We start from the raw sequence: 22745 nt of genomic DNA, 5'->3' as shown, positions 1-22745 counted from the left end.
ACGAGCAGTACAATACTTAAATACAGGTACAATAATTAATAATCAATGCAATACAATATAATAGTACGTAATAAATGAAATGAATAGCACCCACATGCTTAACGATAAAGACACGCTATAAACCTGTAGGACCAAGGTCCAAAAACATAATTTAACATATGAACTTTGTACAGTAAAGCACAGCCTAGCCAAACACTTAAAACTACAATTCAATTAAGTGGCCTAACTTTAGAATCCGTACCATATGAATGGGAAAGCTTACTTCGAATCGGCAGAACAAGGTTATAGTAGTTAGAAAGTAGGGTAAAGGAGTAGGGTTAGGGGTTAGGAATTAGGGTGAGGAAGTAGGGAATATAGTAAGGGGTTAGGGAGTAGGGTAAGGAAGTAGGGAATAGGGTTAGGGGTTAGGAAGTAGGGTCGATTGGTACGGATTCTAAATTAGTACCCAATTAACTAACAATAAGGGTACGTTCAGCATTTATGAAACAATATTTATTACTTAGTGTTACGTTGGAATGCGAGAGGTCTCGATAACTAATTTTTAACGAGACACAAGCCTGGGTTCGTTTCCGTAAGGAACACAGACAAATTGACAAGTCTAGAGATTTTAAATGAGAACGTAAACTATATTGAACAATGGATTTCGAACCAACAACAACAAGTGGTAATTACAAATATATAGAAAATTACTCACAAACTTAACAAGATAAGATACACTTTAAAACACGCTGGTCTCTTCCAACGGCGATATCCCTCAGCGGCCACGACCTCGATGACGACGATTCTCGGTCCGTTGTACCGCGAAATTCACTGGTCCTCGACGAAGTTTCTCGCGATCCCAGAAACAGCAGTCACCTTCTTTCCGGCGATGCTCCAAAATAGAAGACGGACTTCCAGCCACAATAGAGTGAAGCACAAGTCGAACTTCTCGCCGACTAAATATTACCAGAGTCAGTCCAAAATCAGCTTTATAGCCACCAACTCCTGGCGTAACGAACTTCCTCAACGGAGACAGAAATTCTTCACCTTCTCCGCAATAACGACTGAAAACTGTAGTATCACAGTAAAGTCCTCTTCAAACTTCTGAATGGAAGTGTAGAATCAATCTTGGTATCGATATCTCAATCCTTCAGAAAATACTGGTAGTTGAGCACTGACGATATATAGTAGAATCATATAATATGTGTCGTCGCTTGTATTCGTACAGAAACTGAGAAACTCTCCGAACTGGGCGGGTTTATATACGATTCGCCATGTCAAGAATCATCTAGATCTCTCTCGATACACCTGAGTAACAACGCGACCCGGTTTCTCTATTCTTGGAAGTCCTTTGCATCGCTCGCGAATATTCCAGAGAATCCACGAAGATGTGTACAGCTTAAACGCGATCTCACGTAAACCGACGTCAACCCGAGACCAGCGCGTCATCATGAGGAATATACTAGAACAATCGTGTATTATAACATTCTGACACGGTAACCCGACCTAATTTCTCAAATACTGATTTATCACGTAGGCAATTTTAAATACTTTCTATCATATAACATTAGGTTCCTCACTAGCAGTAACTAGCGTTAGGCTACAATGGGCCCTCGTAACACTTAGCCTCTTACTACACTGAGGCTAGCTCGCTCGCGGAAAATAAAATCGCGGAAATCGAGAACGCGGACATCGAAAATGCGGACATCGAGACTCCATCTCTCGCCAGCTCGCTGCATGTTGGTATGTGTACAGAACCACCATCTTAGAAAATCAGTGGCTTCGAGCCTGAAGCCGAATACCGGAAAAACCTGAGGCATCCTGCCTCTAAGAAGGGGGACATCTCCTTCCTGACTTCAGATATGAGTAACTCTGGGCAATTAACGACCCGAGATTTATAAAAATTATGTAAATCCAAAAGGGTTTACGATGCGAACCCCGGAGCTCTGCAGAGACGCTGCTGGCCATTATCACGGCGTATACAGAACTAGAACTAACAAAACACATGTGCAAAAGCTATGTGCACAAACTAACGCTACAGTAAAGTATATTACGTAACACATATAGATATTCAAAGGGTGAAAACAACAAAATTTCACTTCACTACAGTAGTATAGTAGCTTGTCTGGATGACAACCACCCATTCAATTCTATTGTTATGAGAGATGTCGTCATGGTGACCTGAAGGTCATCCTTTTGTGTTTAAGACATCGAAAACTGTCAATATGAGATTGCCTTGGGAAGACCTTAAAGGTATGCTGTATTGGCCCCAAATATGCTAGATATTCAAACATGGTCACCTTTGGTCAAAATTCATAAAATGTTTTTATTAAGCCTACAACCTTCAAGGAGATTTTCCCCACTGGGACATTCAGTCATGTCTGAGCACAATTTGGAGAGTAAAGACCTCCAGGATAGTACTTTTGGAAAACTTCTAGCAATGTTGGCATGCTATTATTTGGGGCCTATACAGATTACCTTTAAGGTACTTGGGGGAGTGAGTAGATGTGATGTTCATTGAATTGGTCTTTGGTTGGATGCAGACTATTGATTGTTGCACGTCTGAGTCTGAAGGAGAGGATGGCTGTGAATGACAATAACGACACGGATCGATTGTTATTGATGGTAACTTGTTCGCGAAATGCTGCATGGACTGTATGACAATAATGAATGACAAAACACATAGTATTGAAGTTTCTAGAGTTTATTTGGAAATAAATGTTACATCAAGTAAAGTCATGTAATACATATGATATGGGGATACATTATATATAAATATGCAGATATTCACTACATCTTTAGAAGTCTAGTATTCAAGTAGTAGAATATATGGTTTCTCTTTAAAACCTAAAAATATAAACTCTGAACAGGGCTAATCATGTTAATTTTAATGTAAATATTCAATTATATATGAGGCCGAATTTGTGTCCCAATTGGAAAGTTAGAGAGAAAGAAATTAAAGCTGACTCATAGAAGATCGAAGCTCATACACGAAGCTCACATCTTTCGCCTTCATGTGCATCGACACACGATGAACCGGGTTTTGAACATATTTTCATCCACTGTATTTACTCCCGTCTGTACTCCCCAACCTCACACCCTCCCCCACTCATCCAAAATGCCCAATATACTCTGATGTGTAACACTTCCTCTCCTTATTTTGTCAGGTTTATATTGTGTAAAAGGTCAGGTCGGCTACCTAAGGATCAATCCCCTGTAGGGACATGTCGTTAATTGTATGGTTGGGAAGGTTAAAATGTTCTCCAACTGGGTTCTCAATCTTCAGGGTGTTGACTGTGGATCTGTGACCATAGAATCGCTTCTTGAGGGTGGTTTTGGTTTCGCCAACATACTGGATGCCGCAAACTCTACAAGAGATCAGATAGATGACATTGGTGGTAGTGCAAGTGATGTGACCCTTAGTCTTGTGTGTGAGTTGCATGCTGTGGCTGGTGATGGAATTGGATTCAACAATGTGGTGGCTGCAGACGATGCATCTCGAAGTACGATCATATTTGAAAGTACCATACTGAATAGGTGTAGGGTTGGAAGTTAGGCGTGAAACAGCAGCACACACAAGAAGGTCTCGTAGGTTAACGACATTTCCCTACAGGTAGCCGCCTTGACCTAGTACGAATCGGCAGAGAGAGGCTATGGATGCAACGCCTTCGCACCATTCAACCTCATGGGCTGAACATTCAGGAAGGACATGACTAACTTTTCTTCTGTCCACAACTTCTTCTCCCCTTGTTCCCTTCCCCTACCCCTTTCACTCATCCTCCCACAGCTCTCTTCCCCTCCTTTTTTCTCCACACCTTTCTGTCTTTGTCCCTTTTCAGTTTATTCCCTACCCTGTTCCTTTAATCCTCTCTTGGTCCCTCCACTGTTTATCTCCTACCTCTCCTCTTTCCCTGTTGCTTTCTTCTCACCATCCCTTGTCTACTTATAATCCTCTTTCATATATCTCATTGCGTTCACCGTGCTCATTAACCTGTCTGTTTTCTGTACGTGTTTTTGTCCCTTCTGTTACTTTACTTGTCATTTAGCCTTTGAAGAAGATCCTGCTAGGATCGAAACGCCAGGCCTACTTATTTTTACACATTCTATTACACAGGATCTCTAGTGAAAGGGCAGTTTGCTAACAGTTTTATTTTATTTTGAGGTTTCTATTGTGAATAATAAGGGGAAATCGTAGAGAATTTTCAATATACAGCTATAAGATGAGACTATAAGGCCGCTGACCACACAAGCCGGCCGTCACTATATATGACAGACGCTATTACTGTATTTGCCTTTTACTGAGTTATGTTGGACTTGTTAGAGGGACAATAATAGTGGCCCACTTACTCAATGGAAGTTAGGTTAAGGGGGAGGGACGGAGGGGAATAACTCAGGTTAAGTGATTATCTCGATGATCTGTAGACTTTACAGGCAGATCATAATTAATGATTTTATGCCAACCCCCTCCTTCCTATCCCTCCCCCTTTTGAGAACAAAATCTATGTATTTATTAAATAACTTCATAACATTCAAAATAAGATTCAAGTAGGTTCAGTAAAATATAGTTTAATATGTTCAGTTGAGAATTTGTATCATCCTCTGATCTAATTCATAGCATTTCGTTGTCTTTTCAATTATCTCAAAGGGTCCTCTGTTTGAAATTTGTGTTATCACTTCACGCTTCGTTGACCTGCCAGCGACTCAGCAAAAAATGTATACATCAAGAAAAAGTTTATGTTCCTCACATGCACTTGTCTTGCACAGACGACTGTCACTGAAGTGAAATATAACTTGTCTAAATTGTTATTAACAACAACATACCAGTGTAAGGAAGTATAGCTAAATTTTGAAACATGCCTGTACGGGACACTTTGACTATAAATGTAAATTTCTTTAAAGAAAATCTCCACTTTTGACCATCGTATATATATGAATGTATAATTTATTTTACTAAATTTCTACTATTTTATCACGATTTCGTCGTCTTTTTCGCAGTCCAGAATGAACTAAATAGAACTGTAATGTTAATTTCCTGATTAATCGTAGATTTTAGAATTTAAAATTTAAAGAATAAGTCTAGGGAACCTTTCGCAATGACCAAAAACATAATTTCATCCATAATTTTAAATCAAGGTTGCTCGTTAAATATAAACTAGGTCACAGGCTCACAGCATTCACCCAATTAAAAGTCTTCTTTCCTTGCTGATGATATCTGTATTTATTACGATATTCCTCGATAAAAAATTCTTAGAAAGTTGTATTTCGTTTTAAGAATGTTCCTAATTTTATTCGCAGATCAGGACTCCCGCTGCATTAATATAATTCTCGAAGAACTCATTAAGCACATATCAAAATGGCCAACACAAAAACCTCGTAAGTATTATTATTGTTATATATATATATATATTTTAAAAAGGTTCCAAATTTGTTTATACTTGGCGATAATTATACATGACAGTATAATAAAAAATAATAATTATTTTTTTTACTTTACATTCACCTATATATATATATATTCAAGCAATGTTGTATACTAAACATCTTTCACGAACCGGGCTGTTCGTTCCCCAGATAACTCCTGAAATGTGGGAATGGGTTCAGTTTATACTTGGCGATAATTATACATGACAGTATAATAAAAAATAATTATTATTTTTTTACTTTACATTCACCTATATATATATATTCAAGCAATGTTGTATACTAAACATCTTTCACGAACCGGGCTGTTCGTTCCCCAGATAACTCCTGAAATGTGGGAATGGGTTCAGTTTATACTTGGCGATAATTATACATGACAGTATAATAAAAAATAATTATTATTTTTTTACTTTACATTCACCTATATATATATTCAAGCAATGTTGTATACTAAACATCTTTCACGAACCGGGCTGTTCGTTCCCCAGATAACTCCTGAAATGTGGGAATGGGATAAAGTAGGACATCACGGTGACGTTGCATTGAGGAGGTAAAGCACGAAGATAAAATGGATCCTTTTTGCATTTTTTGCCACATATTCTGTTATTTTGATATGACAACGAAAAGGCACCTTTTGATTCATTACTTAAATTTATCAGCAAAGGGGGCATTGAATGATTACACTTTTCTTAAATGTCTCAACTAAAGGACATTTTTTTAAATACCACAATATGACAAAGTACGGTATGTTTCCAAGATGTGGACTAGTATACGTCCATTAAAACCCCATTGACTTACACACTAAATCACAAAAGTATTGTTTTTGGTCTCTAGAGTCTAGATAGAAGTTCTCACTAGGTAAAGGCTACCCATCTCTGGTTACTTGACAAATTGGCCATTCATGGCACTATCAAATTTTGGTATCGTGACTATGTAGATTTCAGAGCCTAAAATTTTCGTCACTTGTAAATAAACCTCTTCACTCAGAAGAAAACAATTTCGTATGCTGCTCCTGGGAGGCCTAAAAGAATCTAAAATTGCGTCAATTGACACAATTGTTGCGGAATATGTACTTCCATTTATGCTCTTTAACACAGGGACGTAGCCAGGGGGAGCAATGGATCCCCCTTTTCAGTGTCGATTTTTTTAAAAACTCTTGTTTTTTTAGCATGGTATATTTTGTCAGTGTTCTTTAGATCTTGAATACTCGTCAGCTCCGTTAACTCGATTATAATCGTAGTAACATTCATGCTTACTGATTCAACTACTTACTTAGTTTGGCAGCTGCAATTAGCTGAACTTAGCCCATAGCCTATTACATGCCTACAGTAGGCCACTGCGTAATAACATACATATTGCCTACCTAACCGCACTCGATGGAGTGTCACGAACCGTACGCACAACGACGTCGAAAACGTTTGTTCTCTCACCCTTTTTTATGATTTGTCCTAATATTTGTTGCACAAACAGCATGTTATGAAGCTAAGCTAGCAACCGTACGTGATACGCACTCCCTATAAATAATGATTGCACAGCTAATACACTGCGATAACGATATATTTTTTTTTTTTGGCCACTGCACATCTGGCTGTCTTACAAAATATGTTTATATAATATATAATAATAAGTTTATATTGTCCATCAGTTAAGCTCGTCAAATGTAATAAAGTCCAGACATTGGACAATAAACAAGAATCATCCAACTTGGAAAAATTGTAAAAGAGCTCTATATTTGTCGTTCTGACATATAATGTAAAAGTACATGTAAAAGAATTCAAGCAGGAAACAAAATCTGCTGATAATATGATATCATATGATAATGATGAAAATGGCAAAACATTGCACCAGATCGCATCTAAGGACCTTCAATTGTTCAATATATCTCAAAGGGGAGTGGAACACCCCCACCCCTTACACCTCTCCCCCGTATCAATCACAAAACTCCCCTCTATTCAAATACCTGGCTTTATTTCGCTGCTTTAACATGAAAGCCACAAAACTAAACCAGGATCCTGATTGGTAACATGAATACAATTTTTTCTTCTACTGCTTTTTTGGCACTTTTCCCGAAGGAGAACTTTCGGGAGGACTGATATAGACTCTACTATATATAAGTATTGCTACCCTCATCTATGAAAAGGGGCACTTCTTTGTCACCTCGGATCCCCCACATCAGTTCAATCGCCTTACATGTAACATATAATTTTTCAGGGCCCGTAGCCAGGGGGGGGGGGCAAAGGGGAAGCCGCCCCCTTGAGCATATTTTTTGTTTGTTTTTACGATTTCGCTAATAATTTAAAAAGAGAAAATGCTAAGATGCAACTAAGTGCCATTTCCAGCGATCTGGAAGGCATTTTCAGCCAAGATGTTCTTGTACGCTTCGCGCCACCCTATGGTGGCGCTACGCTTAAATAGTTTGCAATGCCGTATCTACGGCTCTGGTAGTTTGCCTACAGTTTTGTCCCTCCCTTGGCAAATTCCTTGCTGGAGATAATGAACATGTTTTTGTGAGTTAATATCTTTGAAACCTGTTTAGCAATAGAAACATTATAACTAGCAGTCAAATGTGTCCTTTCTTTTTCTCGGTCTATATGATGTCAAAGTACTCAAGACTAAACTTATGTCTGAAGTTACCCGTGAAAACTTTAAACCAAGTTAGTTTTCTTTAATAGCGCCATCATTCATCATTAGCGGAGCCTTTGACAAAGTTAGCTTTCTTGAACAGCTCCACCACACACAGTTGCAACTTGAGTGCGTCTGACCGTCCGTCTCTCCTATTTTGGCGCTAAATGCAAATAAATCAGAATGTACTGCATTTAGTCATGTCAACACACATGACAACTTTAATCAGAAAATTACATCAGTTCATACATATGCTAACGATGAGTATTGAAGATATGATAAATCCTGTTCAAGCAAACTAAATATCGCCTGTGCAATTTCATCAACTTGACTGAAACTGCCGGCTTTTAACACTAATTAGGCTTATAGTCGGTGTGAGAGAAATTTTGTGACGGTAATATTTCCATATCCGTAAACACAGTTATTAATTTGAAAGGTTTTTCTTTGTTCTGAATTTTATTTCGGCTTTAATAGAATATACTGTAATAGGAAAATATTTTATCGGTCGATTTTCCAATTTCTAGCACTTTTTATTCCCCTAGCCATATTTATGCGGCCATGTACTTTCCTTCACGCTCATGCGCGAGAGAGTTCTATTGTAGGTAATGGCACTTTATAGGTCAGTAGCTTTAGGCCTTGAACGTCTCATTCCATATTACTTCGAGATTAGTATGTCGATTAATTTGCTCTGGACAATAGCCATTGTGGTTCGCGACTTTTGCAGTACTCAATAGATTTTTTAAAGGTTCAGTTCCGTTCATTATTCCTAGTCACTTCGTAGTATGAGCGTTGTTCATGAACATTTCTTCAATCAAAAATCACTCTAGATTATTCGTTACCACGGAGACAAGCTTCCAACCCTGACCTAACTTTTCACTTTTTGCCTTCCACATACACGTCACACAGAGTGCATACAACGATTCAACGATTCACTGTACAAGATGGTTACCAGGTGTTGTTCATGGACGTGCTTGATGCTGGCCATTTGGCAGTCGCTGGATCTAACAACGGGAAAAAGAATACTTTTATCGATCTGTTTATGTTTCACTTTAATGCTGATTCTCAGGAAAAAACGTTCTCCTTGATGCCAGAGCCCTATTTTTCTCAGGAATTTACCGAGTTTGGTTCAACATGGCGGTCTGTTTGTTTACTGGATGATCGTCTGTTTTTAACGTGTTGTAAGGATACGATAGCATCGTACGATAGTAGAAATGGCGATCTGGTCAATCAAGGGAAGTTTAACGGTAGAGCCTCGTGTATGATAACTAGAGATGTTTTAGTGTATGTCGGTTTAAGATCCAAAGAGGTGATTGTCTTAGATGCAAGAAACTTGAGAATAAAGGAGACAATCTCCTTAAAAAGATTAGAAGTAGGAGACTGGCCTTCTGATATAACAGTTAGTAATAACAAACTGTTTATCTGTACAGGCTATGATAGAGCTTTAATGTATAATAGTGAGGGGGAAATAGAATATGAATATACAAACACACACTACAGATATGCACGTAGTATAACAGTCAGTAAAGAGAAAGGATTAATATTTATACTATGGACTGATGGTGGTAGGAGTAGACAAGTTGTTGTTTACTCTCCATCTGGGGGTCATTCTCCCATCTCTGGGGGTCATATCTTGGCTTCTTTTAAAGTTTCTGATAATTTCCGGAGAATCAGAATCAATAATAACACAAACAGATTGTTTTTGGTTACCCAGACAACTGGAGAAGTCTATGAATATCACACGGTAAGTACTGATAAAGGGAATATAGGCCTATGGTAAAAATTAGGAATATTTATCACTTTTATTAAAGCAATCCTTTGATTGAAGCTCAACAAATTGGGTTTCATTTTATGCGAACAAGTGAGGAGAAGACACTCTTAGATGTTTTGAGTTCTACTTTTGAATATTTTATGAAAAATAAGGGCACATTTTTCTTTGGGATTTGCTGATTCCGGTAAGGTGTAAAATGGTTTTCCTTATTTTTTTCAATCTTAATTGCTTCAAAATGGTGGAAAAGAAAGTGCAATTTTCTTTTAAAAATTTAGGCCATTGGATTCTTGTTAGGCCTACCCATTGCAATAACATAGCAAGTTACAAAATTTTGGAAACATTTTTTCTTATTTTCTGAGTAAACAACCTGCCAATTTTTACGAAATTGTTACTAGTGAATGAGGATTTTTTTATTTTGATCACAGTATTTAAGTCTTGATAAATTGGTATGACACAAGCTTCCTTCTATTTTGGGATGTAGGGTGGTTTATTTAAGTGAAAATTAGTCATAAATTCAGAGAAAGTAATGTATTACTTCAGTGCCTTCCTGTCAACTTTGTGACAATAGACATCAATTTGTGTAAGTAAGGATACACAATATCTTGCTCAATTGTCTTAATATGTAGTACATTAATCAACTTTAGTAAATCCCCATTCATTAGCTGTCACCAAGCACACAGTGTAACATATTCAATCGCTATGCACATGGATGTAATGTGATCAATGCTACCCGTGCACGAGTAAGCATAACCACATGTTAACCAGTGTATGAAAAATATGGTCTTCCTGTAAAAGGCCTTTTTATGATAATAATAATAATAATAATAATAATAATAATAATAATAATAATAATAATGATGATGATGATGATGATGATGATGATGATGATGATGATGATGATGATGATGATGATGATGATGATGATGATGATGATGATGATGATGATGATGATGATGATAATAATGATGATGATTGATGATGATTGATGATGATTGATGATGATTGATGATGATTGATGATGATGATGATGATGATGATTGATGATGATTGATGATGATTGATGATGATTGATGATTGATGGTGGGCGGGCGGTTCTGGCGGGCGGGAGGGCGGGCGGGTGGCACTTATATAGCGACATATCAGTAGACAAAAGTCACTTCTCAAGGCGCTTTACAAAGAAAGCGCATAAATTTACAAAAGAACAAATGAAAGATGGGTCTTAAGTAGACTTTTAAATGTATAAATATTTGAATGTAGAAATGCATTGCCGAGAATAGAAGACACCTTATGTAGTTCTACGTCCATGATCAAGTTCACACAGAAACTTTGGTCACAATGTAGTGTTTATTGGTTTAAGTAGGAGAAAAATATTTAGCCCAATAAATTGTCAGCTTTGAATACTTTTAATTTATTCTGATTTCGGAAATCAATATACAATTGCAGTTGAAGGAACTCAGGTAAACCAAAGTTACATATTCCACGTCATCATATTAAAATAAATCCATCGCTTTGAATATGTTGCTGCCTCAGTGCCTCAAATTACTACATCTATGTTGTGTTATGGTCTGCTACAACTAGTATATTAATTTGATTTTCTTTTTGTTGTCTTTTTGTTATAGAGTGACATCTTTACATTTGATAACCTCCTGATCCACTCAGAGTCATTGATTGAGAAAGATGACTGTCGGAAGCTACTTGACTACTTTGAAGTTCCAGCTAAGGAATCAGAGGCCATTATTAAGAGTGTTGCACCCTTTTCTACTGCTATCCACCATCTCAGAGAGGCAGGGAAGGTTTCTGTTGATTACATCAGCCATTTAATTACAGCATGCTCTGAAAAAGGACTAAGTAAATTGGTGGCAGTATTGACTGTCTACCAACAAGCTCAAGGTATGTTTTTATCAGAGAGCTAAACCAGTTACATATGTTTCGAATCGCAAAAACATGCAAACGCATTGCCCACACAAGGAATAGATGCGATTTGAGGTAATATACTATTGTATTAACTTAACTTAATTAATCCATGGTTGATCGAAGAAGGACCCTGCATCAATATCCTTTGATACAAATAATGTTATAAAAAAAGAGATTTAATAACCGCCATGGCCGGTAAAGTACTTCAATACCAGGAAGAGAATCCAATTTGGATGTTCAGAAATGTAATTATTCAACAGTACATGTTTCATTTAACGCCAAGGTCTTGTATTACAGTGAAATCTTTGCGTAAGTCTGTAACTTATGGGAAACACTCACAAATTTGATTTGGGATATGTTCAGACAAGATTGGTGAAAGTTTGTAATTTGCTTTCCTTTAAAAAGTATGGACTTTAGTATCCTTCATATATTGGAGGATCATTTTAAGGCATTGATTTTGCTCAATTGCTCAGCTGCAGGGCCAACATGAGCACAAAGGAAAGTGAAAGATGTGTCTGGTCACCTCAAATAACATGATAAAGTTGAAGCAAAATTTGAGCACTAAATTTGTCAAAATATTTTCCTGGAAGTATTTACCGTATGAATTATTAACATACATTGAATTGTGTTTATATACAATACATAACTTAATCTCTTGGGTGGAAGACAATCTTTAACCATGTTTGTATCTTATATGTTTGTTTCAGTTTCAAAGTTGACCAAAAAAGTACTCAAGGATCAACTAAAGGCATTAGAAGACAAAAAGCAGGAACTCTCTCACAAACTTACTGAATCAGAAGATGAGAAACAACAGCTGCGTGGAAGACTAAAGACATCACAGGAGATAAGAACAGAGCTGAATAGAAGACTAATGATAACAGATATGGTAAAAAAAACACTTCAGACATGAATTGAATACTACTGAAAACAAACTGATGACATTGAAGGTTGAGAAGGAAGAATTAATTCAGCAGAAAGAGGTTAGACTTCACATAGCATGACTTGGTTCATGAGAAATTTAGTCACTTTGAACAAGTCTACCCTTCTGATTGATCTAGTGGTGTAAAGTGAATTTTTAAGTTACCACTTGCAAATACGACATGTATTTTCAGAAATTAGGGAAAGTGAATGATATCCAACAGTAGAAGTCCAATGATGAACATATTAACAGCTCTTTGTCTCAAGAATATAATACAAGCATGGTATTAAGTTCATGTACATTAAATCTACACATATGAAAAGACGTCTAAAGTCATTTGAGGTGAAGCGAGGTCAATTAAAACATGTAAGTTAAAACACAAAGAAGTGGAAATTGACAAAGATCCTTCTAGGCGTGAAACTTTTACGTTACAAGTACAATATCCTTATTGTATTTATTCTTTTAGTGCTACACCTAGCATACATGCCATTCCCTTTCTTACAGTTCAATACATTTAATCCGTTTATCTTAAGAACAGATCTTTGAGCGTGTTTGTAGTGCATGGTGTAATGCTTTGTTGATTTGGAAGTTCCCTTCGGAACTGAAGTTACACCGCATTGTTGAAATTGTTTTAGTTACAAGAGTTAGTTTAAGTTTCTAGCAAAAGTAAACAGATGAATTCTGCATGTGCTATGGCACAATATAAAGTACATTAAAACATATTGTGGGACTCATTGACCATCAAAACATAAAATTAATCAGACTAATTGATATGATATTATATGTAATATTGAATGTCTTTCCTTCAATGTGATAGGCCTACATTCCTATTCCAGAACAGTAGTTCAACCATTCCTGGCCGTTCCTTTTGAAGGTTAGGTCCCAGTTTTCTGCACTAGTTTATTGTAAACTTGTGATGTCTCTGAGCCAGGTAGTAATTTTGCCATAGCCACACCCTCAAGTAAAGGTCAAAAGATTATCTGTTCAGCATGCCCAAACAAATGTGAAGGAATTTGTCAACTTGGAGAATATGTTCCCTTCAGACATGGGCTTCTTCAACAGTAGTATAAATTTAAATATGTGGCGAGTAACCACTGGGAGATGCATCCTTCTTGTCTCATTTATTGTGTTGTTTACATGACAGGAGCTGGAATATGCCAAATCAAGTCTGAGAGCTACAAAAGATGAACTTGTGAAGTCCCAACTGGAACATGCTAAGGAATCTATGGCCTTACAAGAGGTGTTGAAGCTACCCAGGGAAGCTTTGAAACAGGTAGAATTTGTAAAGCCCCTTTCACACTTTCCAGTTCCTGTAACATTTTGGAACAATTTCTGTCGCAAGGCTATCCAGCAGCTTCAATGACGTAAAAAGGCAGTGATGCATATTCAGAACGGGTCGATACAGGTCCAGTACGGGTTTATACGACATTGTTACAGGTTGATAAGAATTTTTATGGATTCCTAGGTCTACTCCGTATAGGTACGGATAACGTATGGATAGTTACGGCTTACTAGGGCTCTCTTACAGGTTGATGGGGCTCCACTATGACTTTCTACGGGCTGTTAAGTATCCCCTACTGTTTCTTACGGCTTGGTTAGGTAACATAAAAGGAGCTTCTGCCTGATGCAGTCATTCATTCCACACATTGTACCTCTGGAAACATTGACAGAAGAAAATGCAGATCTGGATCCAGGCCTAGATTGAAAGTTGGATCCAGTCTATGACTCTGCAGCTGCTAATGCTGGGCTCTTGGCTCTTCATATCTCTCTTCTTTGGTGGCATGATGACCTTTAGTGACGTGAAGGTGTTTTCTGATAATTGGAGAAATGCAGAATTATCGAATAGTTAGGCAAGCGTCACCACTTGACCAAATCGTTGGGTGACCCGTAGTGACCCATACCAATCTTAACCAACCAGTCACAACACGTTACAACCAATAGCAAGTTGTATCCAGCCATCGTTCATACAAAGGCATACCAATACTTGGCGCTATTCGTTTTAATACGTATGAACCCGTAGTAGATCCGTCACTGATTGAGTGATCACGGCTTACTAGGGAAGCTACGTATGTCTATGGGTGCTCTACAGTTTTTTTTTTTATGAGTGGTTCGAATTGAAATTTTTAGAACATGTTCAGTACGGGTTAACATGGATAGCTATGGATCATGCCAAATTGGCTCACAGATCCTGCCGGATACGTCCATATGCAAGCAAGACCCGGTGCGAGCCGGGAAAGTGTGAAAGGTGCTTAAGTATGATTAAGTATAATAAATGAATTATAAATAAAGAACAGTGTGTATCTGTAGCCAATATACCATCAGCAACAAAAGAAGTGTGTCTTTATTAAGTTAGGAAAGTATTGTGACTAGATCATTATTGTGTTGAATTTATAAACTAATGAGGGTAATTACAAGGTGACAACAATATTTTGAGCTATACAGAAATAATGTAATGAGTTAAGAAAATGTTCAAAATTCCTGCTACATTGGATTACAAGTAATGTGAAGTGAGTATGAGTACATTCACCTTCATTTGGTTATATCAGCTGAAGACATAATTGGTGTAACTTGGCAGGTGATAGAACGGAAACTAAGGTTCTTTTTGGTTACTTGGAAGTTTAATACCATACGTAGGCAAGTAAACTATGCAATCAGGTTGGCGAGTGTGTGTGACGTCTTAGCTTGTAAACACACTTTCTTCGGATCAGTAACCTATGTAGTTATTATACACATAATACATACACATATACACAAAATTAGTGAAAAAACCTTGTGTTTTGTGTGGAGGTCAAAGGTCATTTGGGCTCATTAAAGGTCAAACGCTGTAAATCCGTATATAAACATGATTTACTAAGATCACAACTCGTAGTTGGCATGTGTCTTTCTTATGGTGAGTACAGGAACCCTATTATTTTGGAGACCAAAAGTCATTTCGGGTCAGCAAACTTCCAAGTTTCAGAATAAAGAATGTACTTTATCTTGAGAACTTCACCTGCAAAAAGATTATATGTATCGTATATTACCCAAATGATTTAGTAAAATTGCTGTACAATTGGTATAGGAGAAAGTTCATTTAAGGTTTGCAGAAGTCAAACCTTACAAAATTTCAAAAGGTCAGTTATTAATGAAGATGTAAAAACTTATGCTGATTTGACTTTCTAATATGTAGGAGAACCCCCTTGCTGTTTCAGGTGGAGGTCAAAGGTTGGCTTAGGTACATGCAACATGAACTTCAGCCAGGGCTTGCTTGCAAACTACTCTTGTGCTGCATATGTAATGTATTTAAAGGCAGAGATTGCTGGGAGGTGTTTCCCTCTTGATTGAAGTTTCAGTACACCAAATAAGATATCTATCCTATGTTTTTTATATTCAGGCTTCATATGCATTTGTTGCGGAGGAAGAAACCCTTCTTGAAGAACATGAAACTCCAGACGTATCACAGCAATCAATTTTGGCAGGTAGGATCACAATGAAAAGATAATTACTGCTGCTGAATGTAAATACCAACGCAGTACAGTGGTTCCTTATATCAGTATGTTTGTCCTTAAATAGTCCTACGTGCAGATCTTCAAAGCTGTCAGGGGGGTGTAGAAAGAGGGGGCAGGGGAGGGGCCAAGAGGGGGGTCATTGAGCTGATTTAATTGAGTGTAGATGCATTGTCAAACTGTCAATCTTATTGAGATATTGAAAGTGAGCTGTACACAGGTATAAATAAATCAAAGGGTGTCATGGAAATAAAGTAAGTCTTTTTAAAGGATAGTCCGGGGTTACATTAATTGTGACATTAAATGTCAAATGCAGACTTGATATGATTGTACAAGGTTCATATTCCTTGTTTATCTTTTCCTGGTCTTGGTGGATCTTCTTCCTTACCTGAGATCATGGAAACAAAACAAAAGATCTACATTACTCCTATCTTACTATCAAATTTCACCTGGCTTTAATCATCAAACTGCTCTAAAACTTCAAATGTTACACTACTCCTTTGGTAGCCATGTGATCACCATCTAATACCAACAAACTAACACATCTATGCATCTGTTCTATAACTGAACATATTTATAGCAATTAAACTATTAGGTCTAATAAACAAATGATTAATAGGAATCCACTATTTAATGATCAGATCGGCTGATTTTGTTCTTTAACTATATTTGTTCTTACTTTTATTTACATTTCAGCTGATTACGGCAGATTAGTGGTCAATGTTGCCAATAATCTTACTCTAGACAGCACTCTGAAGTTAGCAACTCTGTTTGGTCTACCACCGGCAGAAACTGATATGCTACGCCGGGTTTCTCTAAAAAAGACACCAGGAATGACTCTGATTAACTTCATGAAGACACGAAACATCATCAACATGTACGATGTCACTAACCTACAAAAGGGTTTGGTTTATATTCAGCTAAACCAAACAAATGAAAACCTTTTAGCTCCATATCAATCCAAAGTTGACCCCTTTCAGTTTGAAGACAACCAAGCACCAGAACTGCTTGCCTGGCCTGGTAAGAATGGATAAAATGATGCAAATGGAATACATAAAACAAACATATTACAGTACAGTAAAAACTTTAGAAGTTTTTGTGAATCAGTGCTTAATATTTAGCTTTCAGGCAATGTGTTGATTTAAATAATCACGGTGTATGTGTGCTGAAAGTAATTACGAGAGGATCTTTTGACCAATGATTTGTTGCCATTTGGTTCATTTCATTATAGTAAAAAGATTGAAAATACAAAAATGCTCAAAAATGTATTTACCAAGGATTATCCAATATTTGAAGGATCCATATGAGCCATCTGGTCACTCTCAGAGAACGATGCTAGTTTCTTTGATATTCCCGTCTGCTGTCACTCGTTAAATTCCCTAACAACATAAAGCTTGTGTTACTTACCTATTACATTTTGTATTATGATTCTTCAAAAATACCTCTTTCATAAATCAATTGCAAGGCTATTTTATTGATGTTGAAATTAACATTAATGTGGCTCAGTATGGCAATTATTCCCCATTTTGTCGAAGCTTTAGTTACCAGTTAGGTTTTGTTTTTCCATTATTCTATTTCAGTTGAAAATGTCAGTTTTGTCCCTGATGAAAAATCAACTCCATCACAAGGTTCTGATGAAAGAGAGGAATATCATGACCATAGTAAGGAGACTTTGCTGGAGAGAACAAAGAAAGAAGAACTACCTAATCAAAGAAAAGATTCCAAAATAATTGAAATAAGGCACCATCATTCATACATTGAACACGTGATAAAGTGTGAAGGTGGAACTATTAGCATCATGGGGGTACATCTGACTATACCTGAAGACGCTTTATCCTTTGATAATGTAATTGCTGTTAAAGTGATCTATGATCATGACATACATCTCCCTAGAAGTGCTCGTAGGGGCAGAATGACACCCCTACTAAAACTTGAGCCAGAAGGACTCACCCTCAACAAGCCAGCCCAGCTGACTATTCCTCACTCGGCTGTTATCCCTAAGCCAGATCGACATGATGTTATTATCTTCACTGGTCTGAAAGATAAAGAACATTCACAAGAAGGTAAAGATGGTTACCAATAAACACTTTTAAAAGCATTTTAATGAATATACCAGAAGATGTACAAAAAATTAAATGTTGGGAATCAGTACTGTTAAATATATCTTACTTAATAAGCTATTGATATTTACTGTATTTAATATTACCAAGTACTATATGTTTTTATAACATTACTTATAATAGGTGAAATAACTTGGACCGAAGAGAAATCTATTGATTGGAAGCTGTACCCAGAGAAGATCAGTCTTAATATTGACATCCTGAGCTATGTCTTTGTTAATTTAGTCAGACAAGAAACAGAACAGAAGCATATATTCCGTATTGTTCCATTTATCGATGGGATACTTGATGCCAAAGATGATGTCTTTATCACTGTTTGTTTCTGTAAGGACAGTGATGAAGACTACAAGGTGAGGATAATCTCATGGTACCATGGTGATATCTGCAGTAGTGTGAGGTCAATTCTGCTTTGTACTGTGATGTATACAGTAAGTCGGATACTGGGAATATTGCTTTCTCTCATGATTTGTATAATTAATTTTATCGTGTTTTTACTGGCAACTTATGAAGTGATTGGGTAAGGGTGCAATTGCGTGACATTTTTATTGATTCCTCGTAGCACTCAAATAGAGAACTTTGTTAAATTTGAAAAACAAACATTACATTAAATGACGGCAACAAGGACTTAGAGAATCTGATAGAAGTGAGCAACATTAATTAAATTAAGCACAAATGCTGATGTTACTTACTATAGAAGTATTGATGAAGAAGAGTGAAGGCAAAACAAATTGCATAATTGACTGTTTTTTATGTACTTGTCCATGTTCTTATGTTTTAGTTACTGTTAGAGGACCACCAGTCCAAACTAAGTCTAGGAAACTATACAACATTTCAAGTTACCCGGACATTAAATGACGGCAGAGATTATGCTTCTTACAACGATCTGATGATGTCTTCGCCCGGTGAGAGTTACCATCTGACGAAGGAAGAATCAAAGGTTTTTTTTATAACCTAACTTATAATAGGTGAAATAACTTGGACCGAAGAGAAATCTTTTGATTGGAAGCTAGACCCGGAGAAGATCAGTCTTGATATTAACACCCTGAGCTATGTCTTTGTTAAAAAACAAACATTTCATTAAATTTGCAACATGGACTTAGAGAATCTCATAGAAGTAAGCAACATTAATTAAATTAAGGACACAAATGCTGATGTTACTTACTATAGAAGTATTGATGAAGAAGAGTGAAGGCAAAACAAATTGCATAATTGACTGTTTTTTATGTATTTGTCCATGTTCTTATGTTTAAGTTACTGTTAGAGGACCACCAGTCCAAACTGACTCTAGGAAACTATACAACATTTCAAGTTACTCGGACATTAAATGACGGCAGAGATTATGCTTCTTACATCGATCTGATGATGTCTTCGCCCGGTGAGAGTTACCATCTGACGAAGGAAGAATCAACAAAGGTTTGTATTAATCACCAATACTATTAAAGTTTATCTTCTACATTATATGTAAGTTGACTTGTTGACTAGTTAAGGATTGGTAACCTAAAGTGGACTTAAATGCTGTAGTGGTTAGCATGTTGGCCTTACAAGTACTAATTTATGGTTAAAAACCCCAACAGGGACTAAAATCTATGCAAAACATCTAGTGGGCAGTGTTGTTGAGCATAATCTTGTGAGTGTTGTTATTTTCGGTTCATGACTTAGGAAATGAAGTTTGGTTTTATGTTCTTTCAAATGGTTTCACAAAAAGCTGCTCTCGCCATGTCTGCATGTTGGTGATGATTAATTGGGATGTTTCATTAATTCAGCTCTCTTTGTATTTTGAGGTAGTGTTCAGGTGCTCTGGCAAACTCTCACTTGCTGGAGTGGGATGTTGATTTGGTGGCTGTCCTGTGAGCAGGAATGATAGAGGCAATCACATGCCTGCCTAGTTAATTTTCTGAACACTCATCAAAACAGAAGGATTGATATAAGCCTGTATTCATCTCCTATCACAATATATATTGGCTCGAATATCCATGGCTCGACTATGTTTCTGTAGGGTTCCTACCCCATGGGACAAAATTAACCCAAAATGTTGTTATTGATTTCTTTATTACAATAGAAAGTAAAATCTTCACCAGCTGCCCATGAAATCTAAGGATTTGTATACGGCCACATGTCTTGGTTCCTAACCAGCATTTCCTTAAATCTTATGTCTTATATGCGGCACAGTTTCTTTGAATACTTAACAAGCATTCTCTTCCTCAGTATATTGATCTTCAATATCTTTTTCCATTAGCATGTAGACATTGATCACCTGTGTGCTACCAGTAGAGTCTCTCATCAGTTCAGACTTAAAAGAAACAACGACGGAGACAATGACATGGTTGATGTGAAGTTGAAAGTATCACAACATGAAGAAAACCAGACAGCCCTTATCCTCCAATCAAAGGTGAGTTATGTCTGCTGATTGTGATCCAGCTGTTTGTGTTCTCATATGTCTCTTCAATACATGACATTAAGCGGCATCTTCTCTCTTCTGATCATTTCTTTGTTTATTCATGTCCTGTCTGTTGAAGGTCTTGCAGTTGTTTGCAGGCTGATTGAATAATGTCAGCGCTGTGACTGAATTATAGTTATTTGTTGGCATGTTTTCGCATGGATCCTTTTCTTTGTAATATTTATGGAGGATGACAATTGAATGTAGTTGAATTGTATTAGTCTGTATTCCAGTATTATGGTTTTTCCAGTCATTCCAGCGAGCCTGGTGTACCTAAGTTTCTTACTTTGATCCAGTTTTCCAAATTTTTCTGACTCTTTGGTGTTGCTTGAATGAGTAACTCAAAATGCAGTGAAATGCTGAAAAGGTATGTATTATTCTATTATGCACAGGTCATCAGTTATTGGAAACTTTGTTTTGTGGGTATCTTAGGTATCAATTATATAATCCATAAATTATAGGTATGTTTTCATCAACATTCCTTTCCTTTGGATTTCAGACATTTGTTATATGTTGTTCCATGTCTTTTAACCTAATCATTCACAGGGTTGGGATAGATAATCTGCACGATTTTATGTTAGACATGACTTCATTTAAAATTTTAATTATTCATATAATGTTTTGGTTTTTTCCTTCAGGTGAAGGACATTCTCTTATCTCCAGAAAGCCAGGAAATTCTTTTTAGAGACTTGCACCAAGGTAAGTTTTGAAGTGGTAGTCGAACAGATGAGTGAACTTAGCTAGTTTTGAAAGTCCACCCTGGCCTGCATATAAATAAAATAAAGATAATAAAGGAATGCTGTTTATCTTAGACATGTATGCACCAGGTAAGTGTGTATTAGTGGCGATGAAAGAGTAAGCACACATGGACTCAGGTGAGTGTCTGAGTAGAGGTGAATAGCTAATAACTTTTGGTTGTAGAGGTAGACACACCTGAGTATTACTCATTGTGCCAAACTGGCACACAAATAGCATGTGATTCAGACACTCTAATCTGTACATGGATGTAATTTTTCGAATGTAAAGTAGATGTTGTTGTCCTCACTTTCAGACTTACACAAATATGAAAAATTGAGAGGAGACATTGCAAAGCTATTAGATAAACAACATTGTCTAAAGCTAGGCGGGTATTTTGAGCTCACGCTAGCAGAAAATGAAACAATTCAGACAGCAGCAGAATCTGGAAAGATGCTGATGAAAATATTGGATGACAGAGAGCTCATCATGCCAGACAGAATGATTGGAATGTATGAAGGATTGAAAGCTACTGACTTTGATGAGGTGGCAAGACTGGTGCTGGAGTACATTGGTACATTACAGGAGAAGAATGGAAAGGAAAACAAAGAAGAGAAAGATGATATGAAAATGGTTTGTTCTTTGGAAAACTTGTTAAGACTTAACAAAAACTTGTTAAGACTGAACACTTGAAGCTTGAAGCAAAAGTCAGTTTGCATTACAAAGTACAGTACTTTCTGATTTATAAAGTGTTCTTTTTGCTGTCATGCAAGTCTGTTTGAAATGTCTTCCTTTTACAAATTGTAACTTGTTTTGCTTATTCAAGTGTGTAGAAATCCAGTGTACAGGAAGTCTATAGAATTTTCACTGTAGCCAATCAAATGCAGTAACTAGTTTTCGATCTTCATGAAAGTATCATAAAAAAGATGAATTTTATGAACAGTTTGTAATATCTCAACATTTTTACAGGTAAACATTGCAGAGAAACAGAAAGTCATTTCAAAAAGGGAACCAAAGTTGTCAGTATGTTTCAAAATTTTGATAGAGGAGGGATACAAGAGACTGGATGTCCAAAGAGCCTTGAAATTGTCTCATGGAAAACTGGACTTGGGAAGACGCATATTGCTGCTTGCTAAGGAAGAGCATGGTAAAGTACCCATTAATGCAGCAGCTACACGGGTATTCCTATTTATGCCCTGAATTAATTAACCTCAATCTTCTATGACATTCTAAGACCAAATTTCATGGTCTTGCTGTTGCTGTGTTCATGGAAGAAAAAGTATTTTTATATATTTGTTTTTGAAAAATACTCACAAAATAGGAATGTGATCCAGACACTGTTAAT

General features: G+C 36.8%; 1 protein-coding gene across 3 annotated transcripts in view; it reads left to right on the top strand.

The window, feature by feature from the left end:
- Positions 1-22745, top strand: part of LOC139980831 (uncharacterized) — a 49639-nt gene that overhangs the window by 5192 nt on the left and 21702 nt on the right. Inside the window, exons 2-17 of one of the 3 annotated variants that reach the window (XM_071992783.1) lie at positions 5275-5352; positions 5889-5950; positions 8929-9763; positions 11410-11680; positions 12412-12590; positions 13768-13896; positions 15997-16081; positions 16805-17128; positions 17689-18171; positions 18352-18578; positions 19007-19165; positions 19480-19641; positions 20465-20617; positions 21304-21364; positions 21717-22033; positions 22370-22547. In XM_071992783.1, coding sequence (XP_071848884.1) covers positions 5901-5950; positions 8929-9763; positions 11410-11680; positions 12412-12590; positions 13768-13896; positions 15997-16081; positions 16805-17128; positions 17689-18171; positions 18352-18578; positions 19007-19165; positions 19480-19641; positions 20465-20617; positions 21304-21364; positions 21717-22033; positions 22370-22547 — 3613 coding nt within the window. In that variant the 5' untranslated portion in view covers positions 5275-5352; positions 5889-5900. Of the gene's footprint in view, positions 1-5274; positions 5353-5888; positions 5951-8928; positions 9764-11409; positions 11681-12411; positions 12685-13767; positions 13897-15996; positions 16082-16804; positions 17129-17688; positions 18172-18351; positions 18579-19006; positions 19166-19479; positions 19642-20464; positions 20618-21303; positions 21365-21716; positions 22034-22369; positions 22548-22745 lie in introns of those variants that run through there. The other 2 variants (XM_071992784.1, XM_071992785.1) reach the window with 2 other exon arrangements.

The sequence above is a fragment of the Apostichopus japonicus genome, chromosome 15 (genome assembly GCF_037975245.1).
Source record: "Apostichopus japonicus isolate 1M-3 chromosome 15, ASM3797524v1, whole genome shotgun sequence".
In the NCBI taxonomy this organism is placed as follows: Eukaryota; Metazoa; Echinodermata; class Holothuroidea; order Aspidochirotida; family Stichopodidae; genus Apostichopus; species Apostichopus japonicus.
This window is presented reverse-complemented; position numbering and strand designations above follow the sequence as displayed.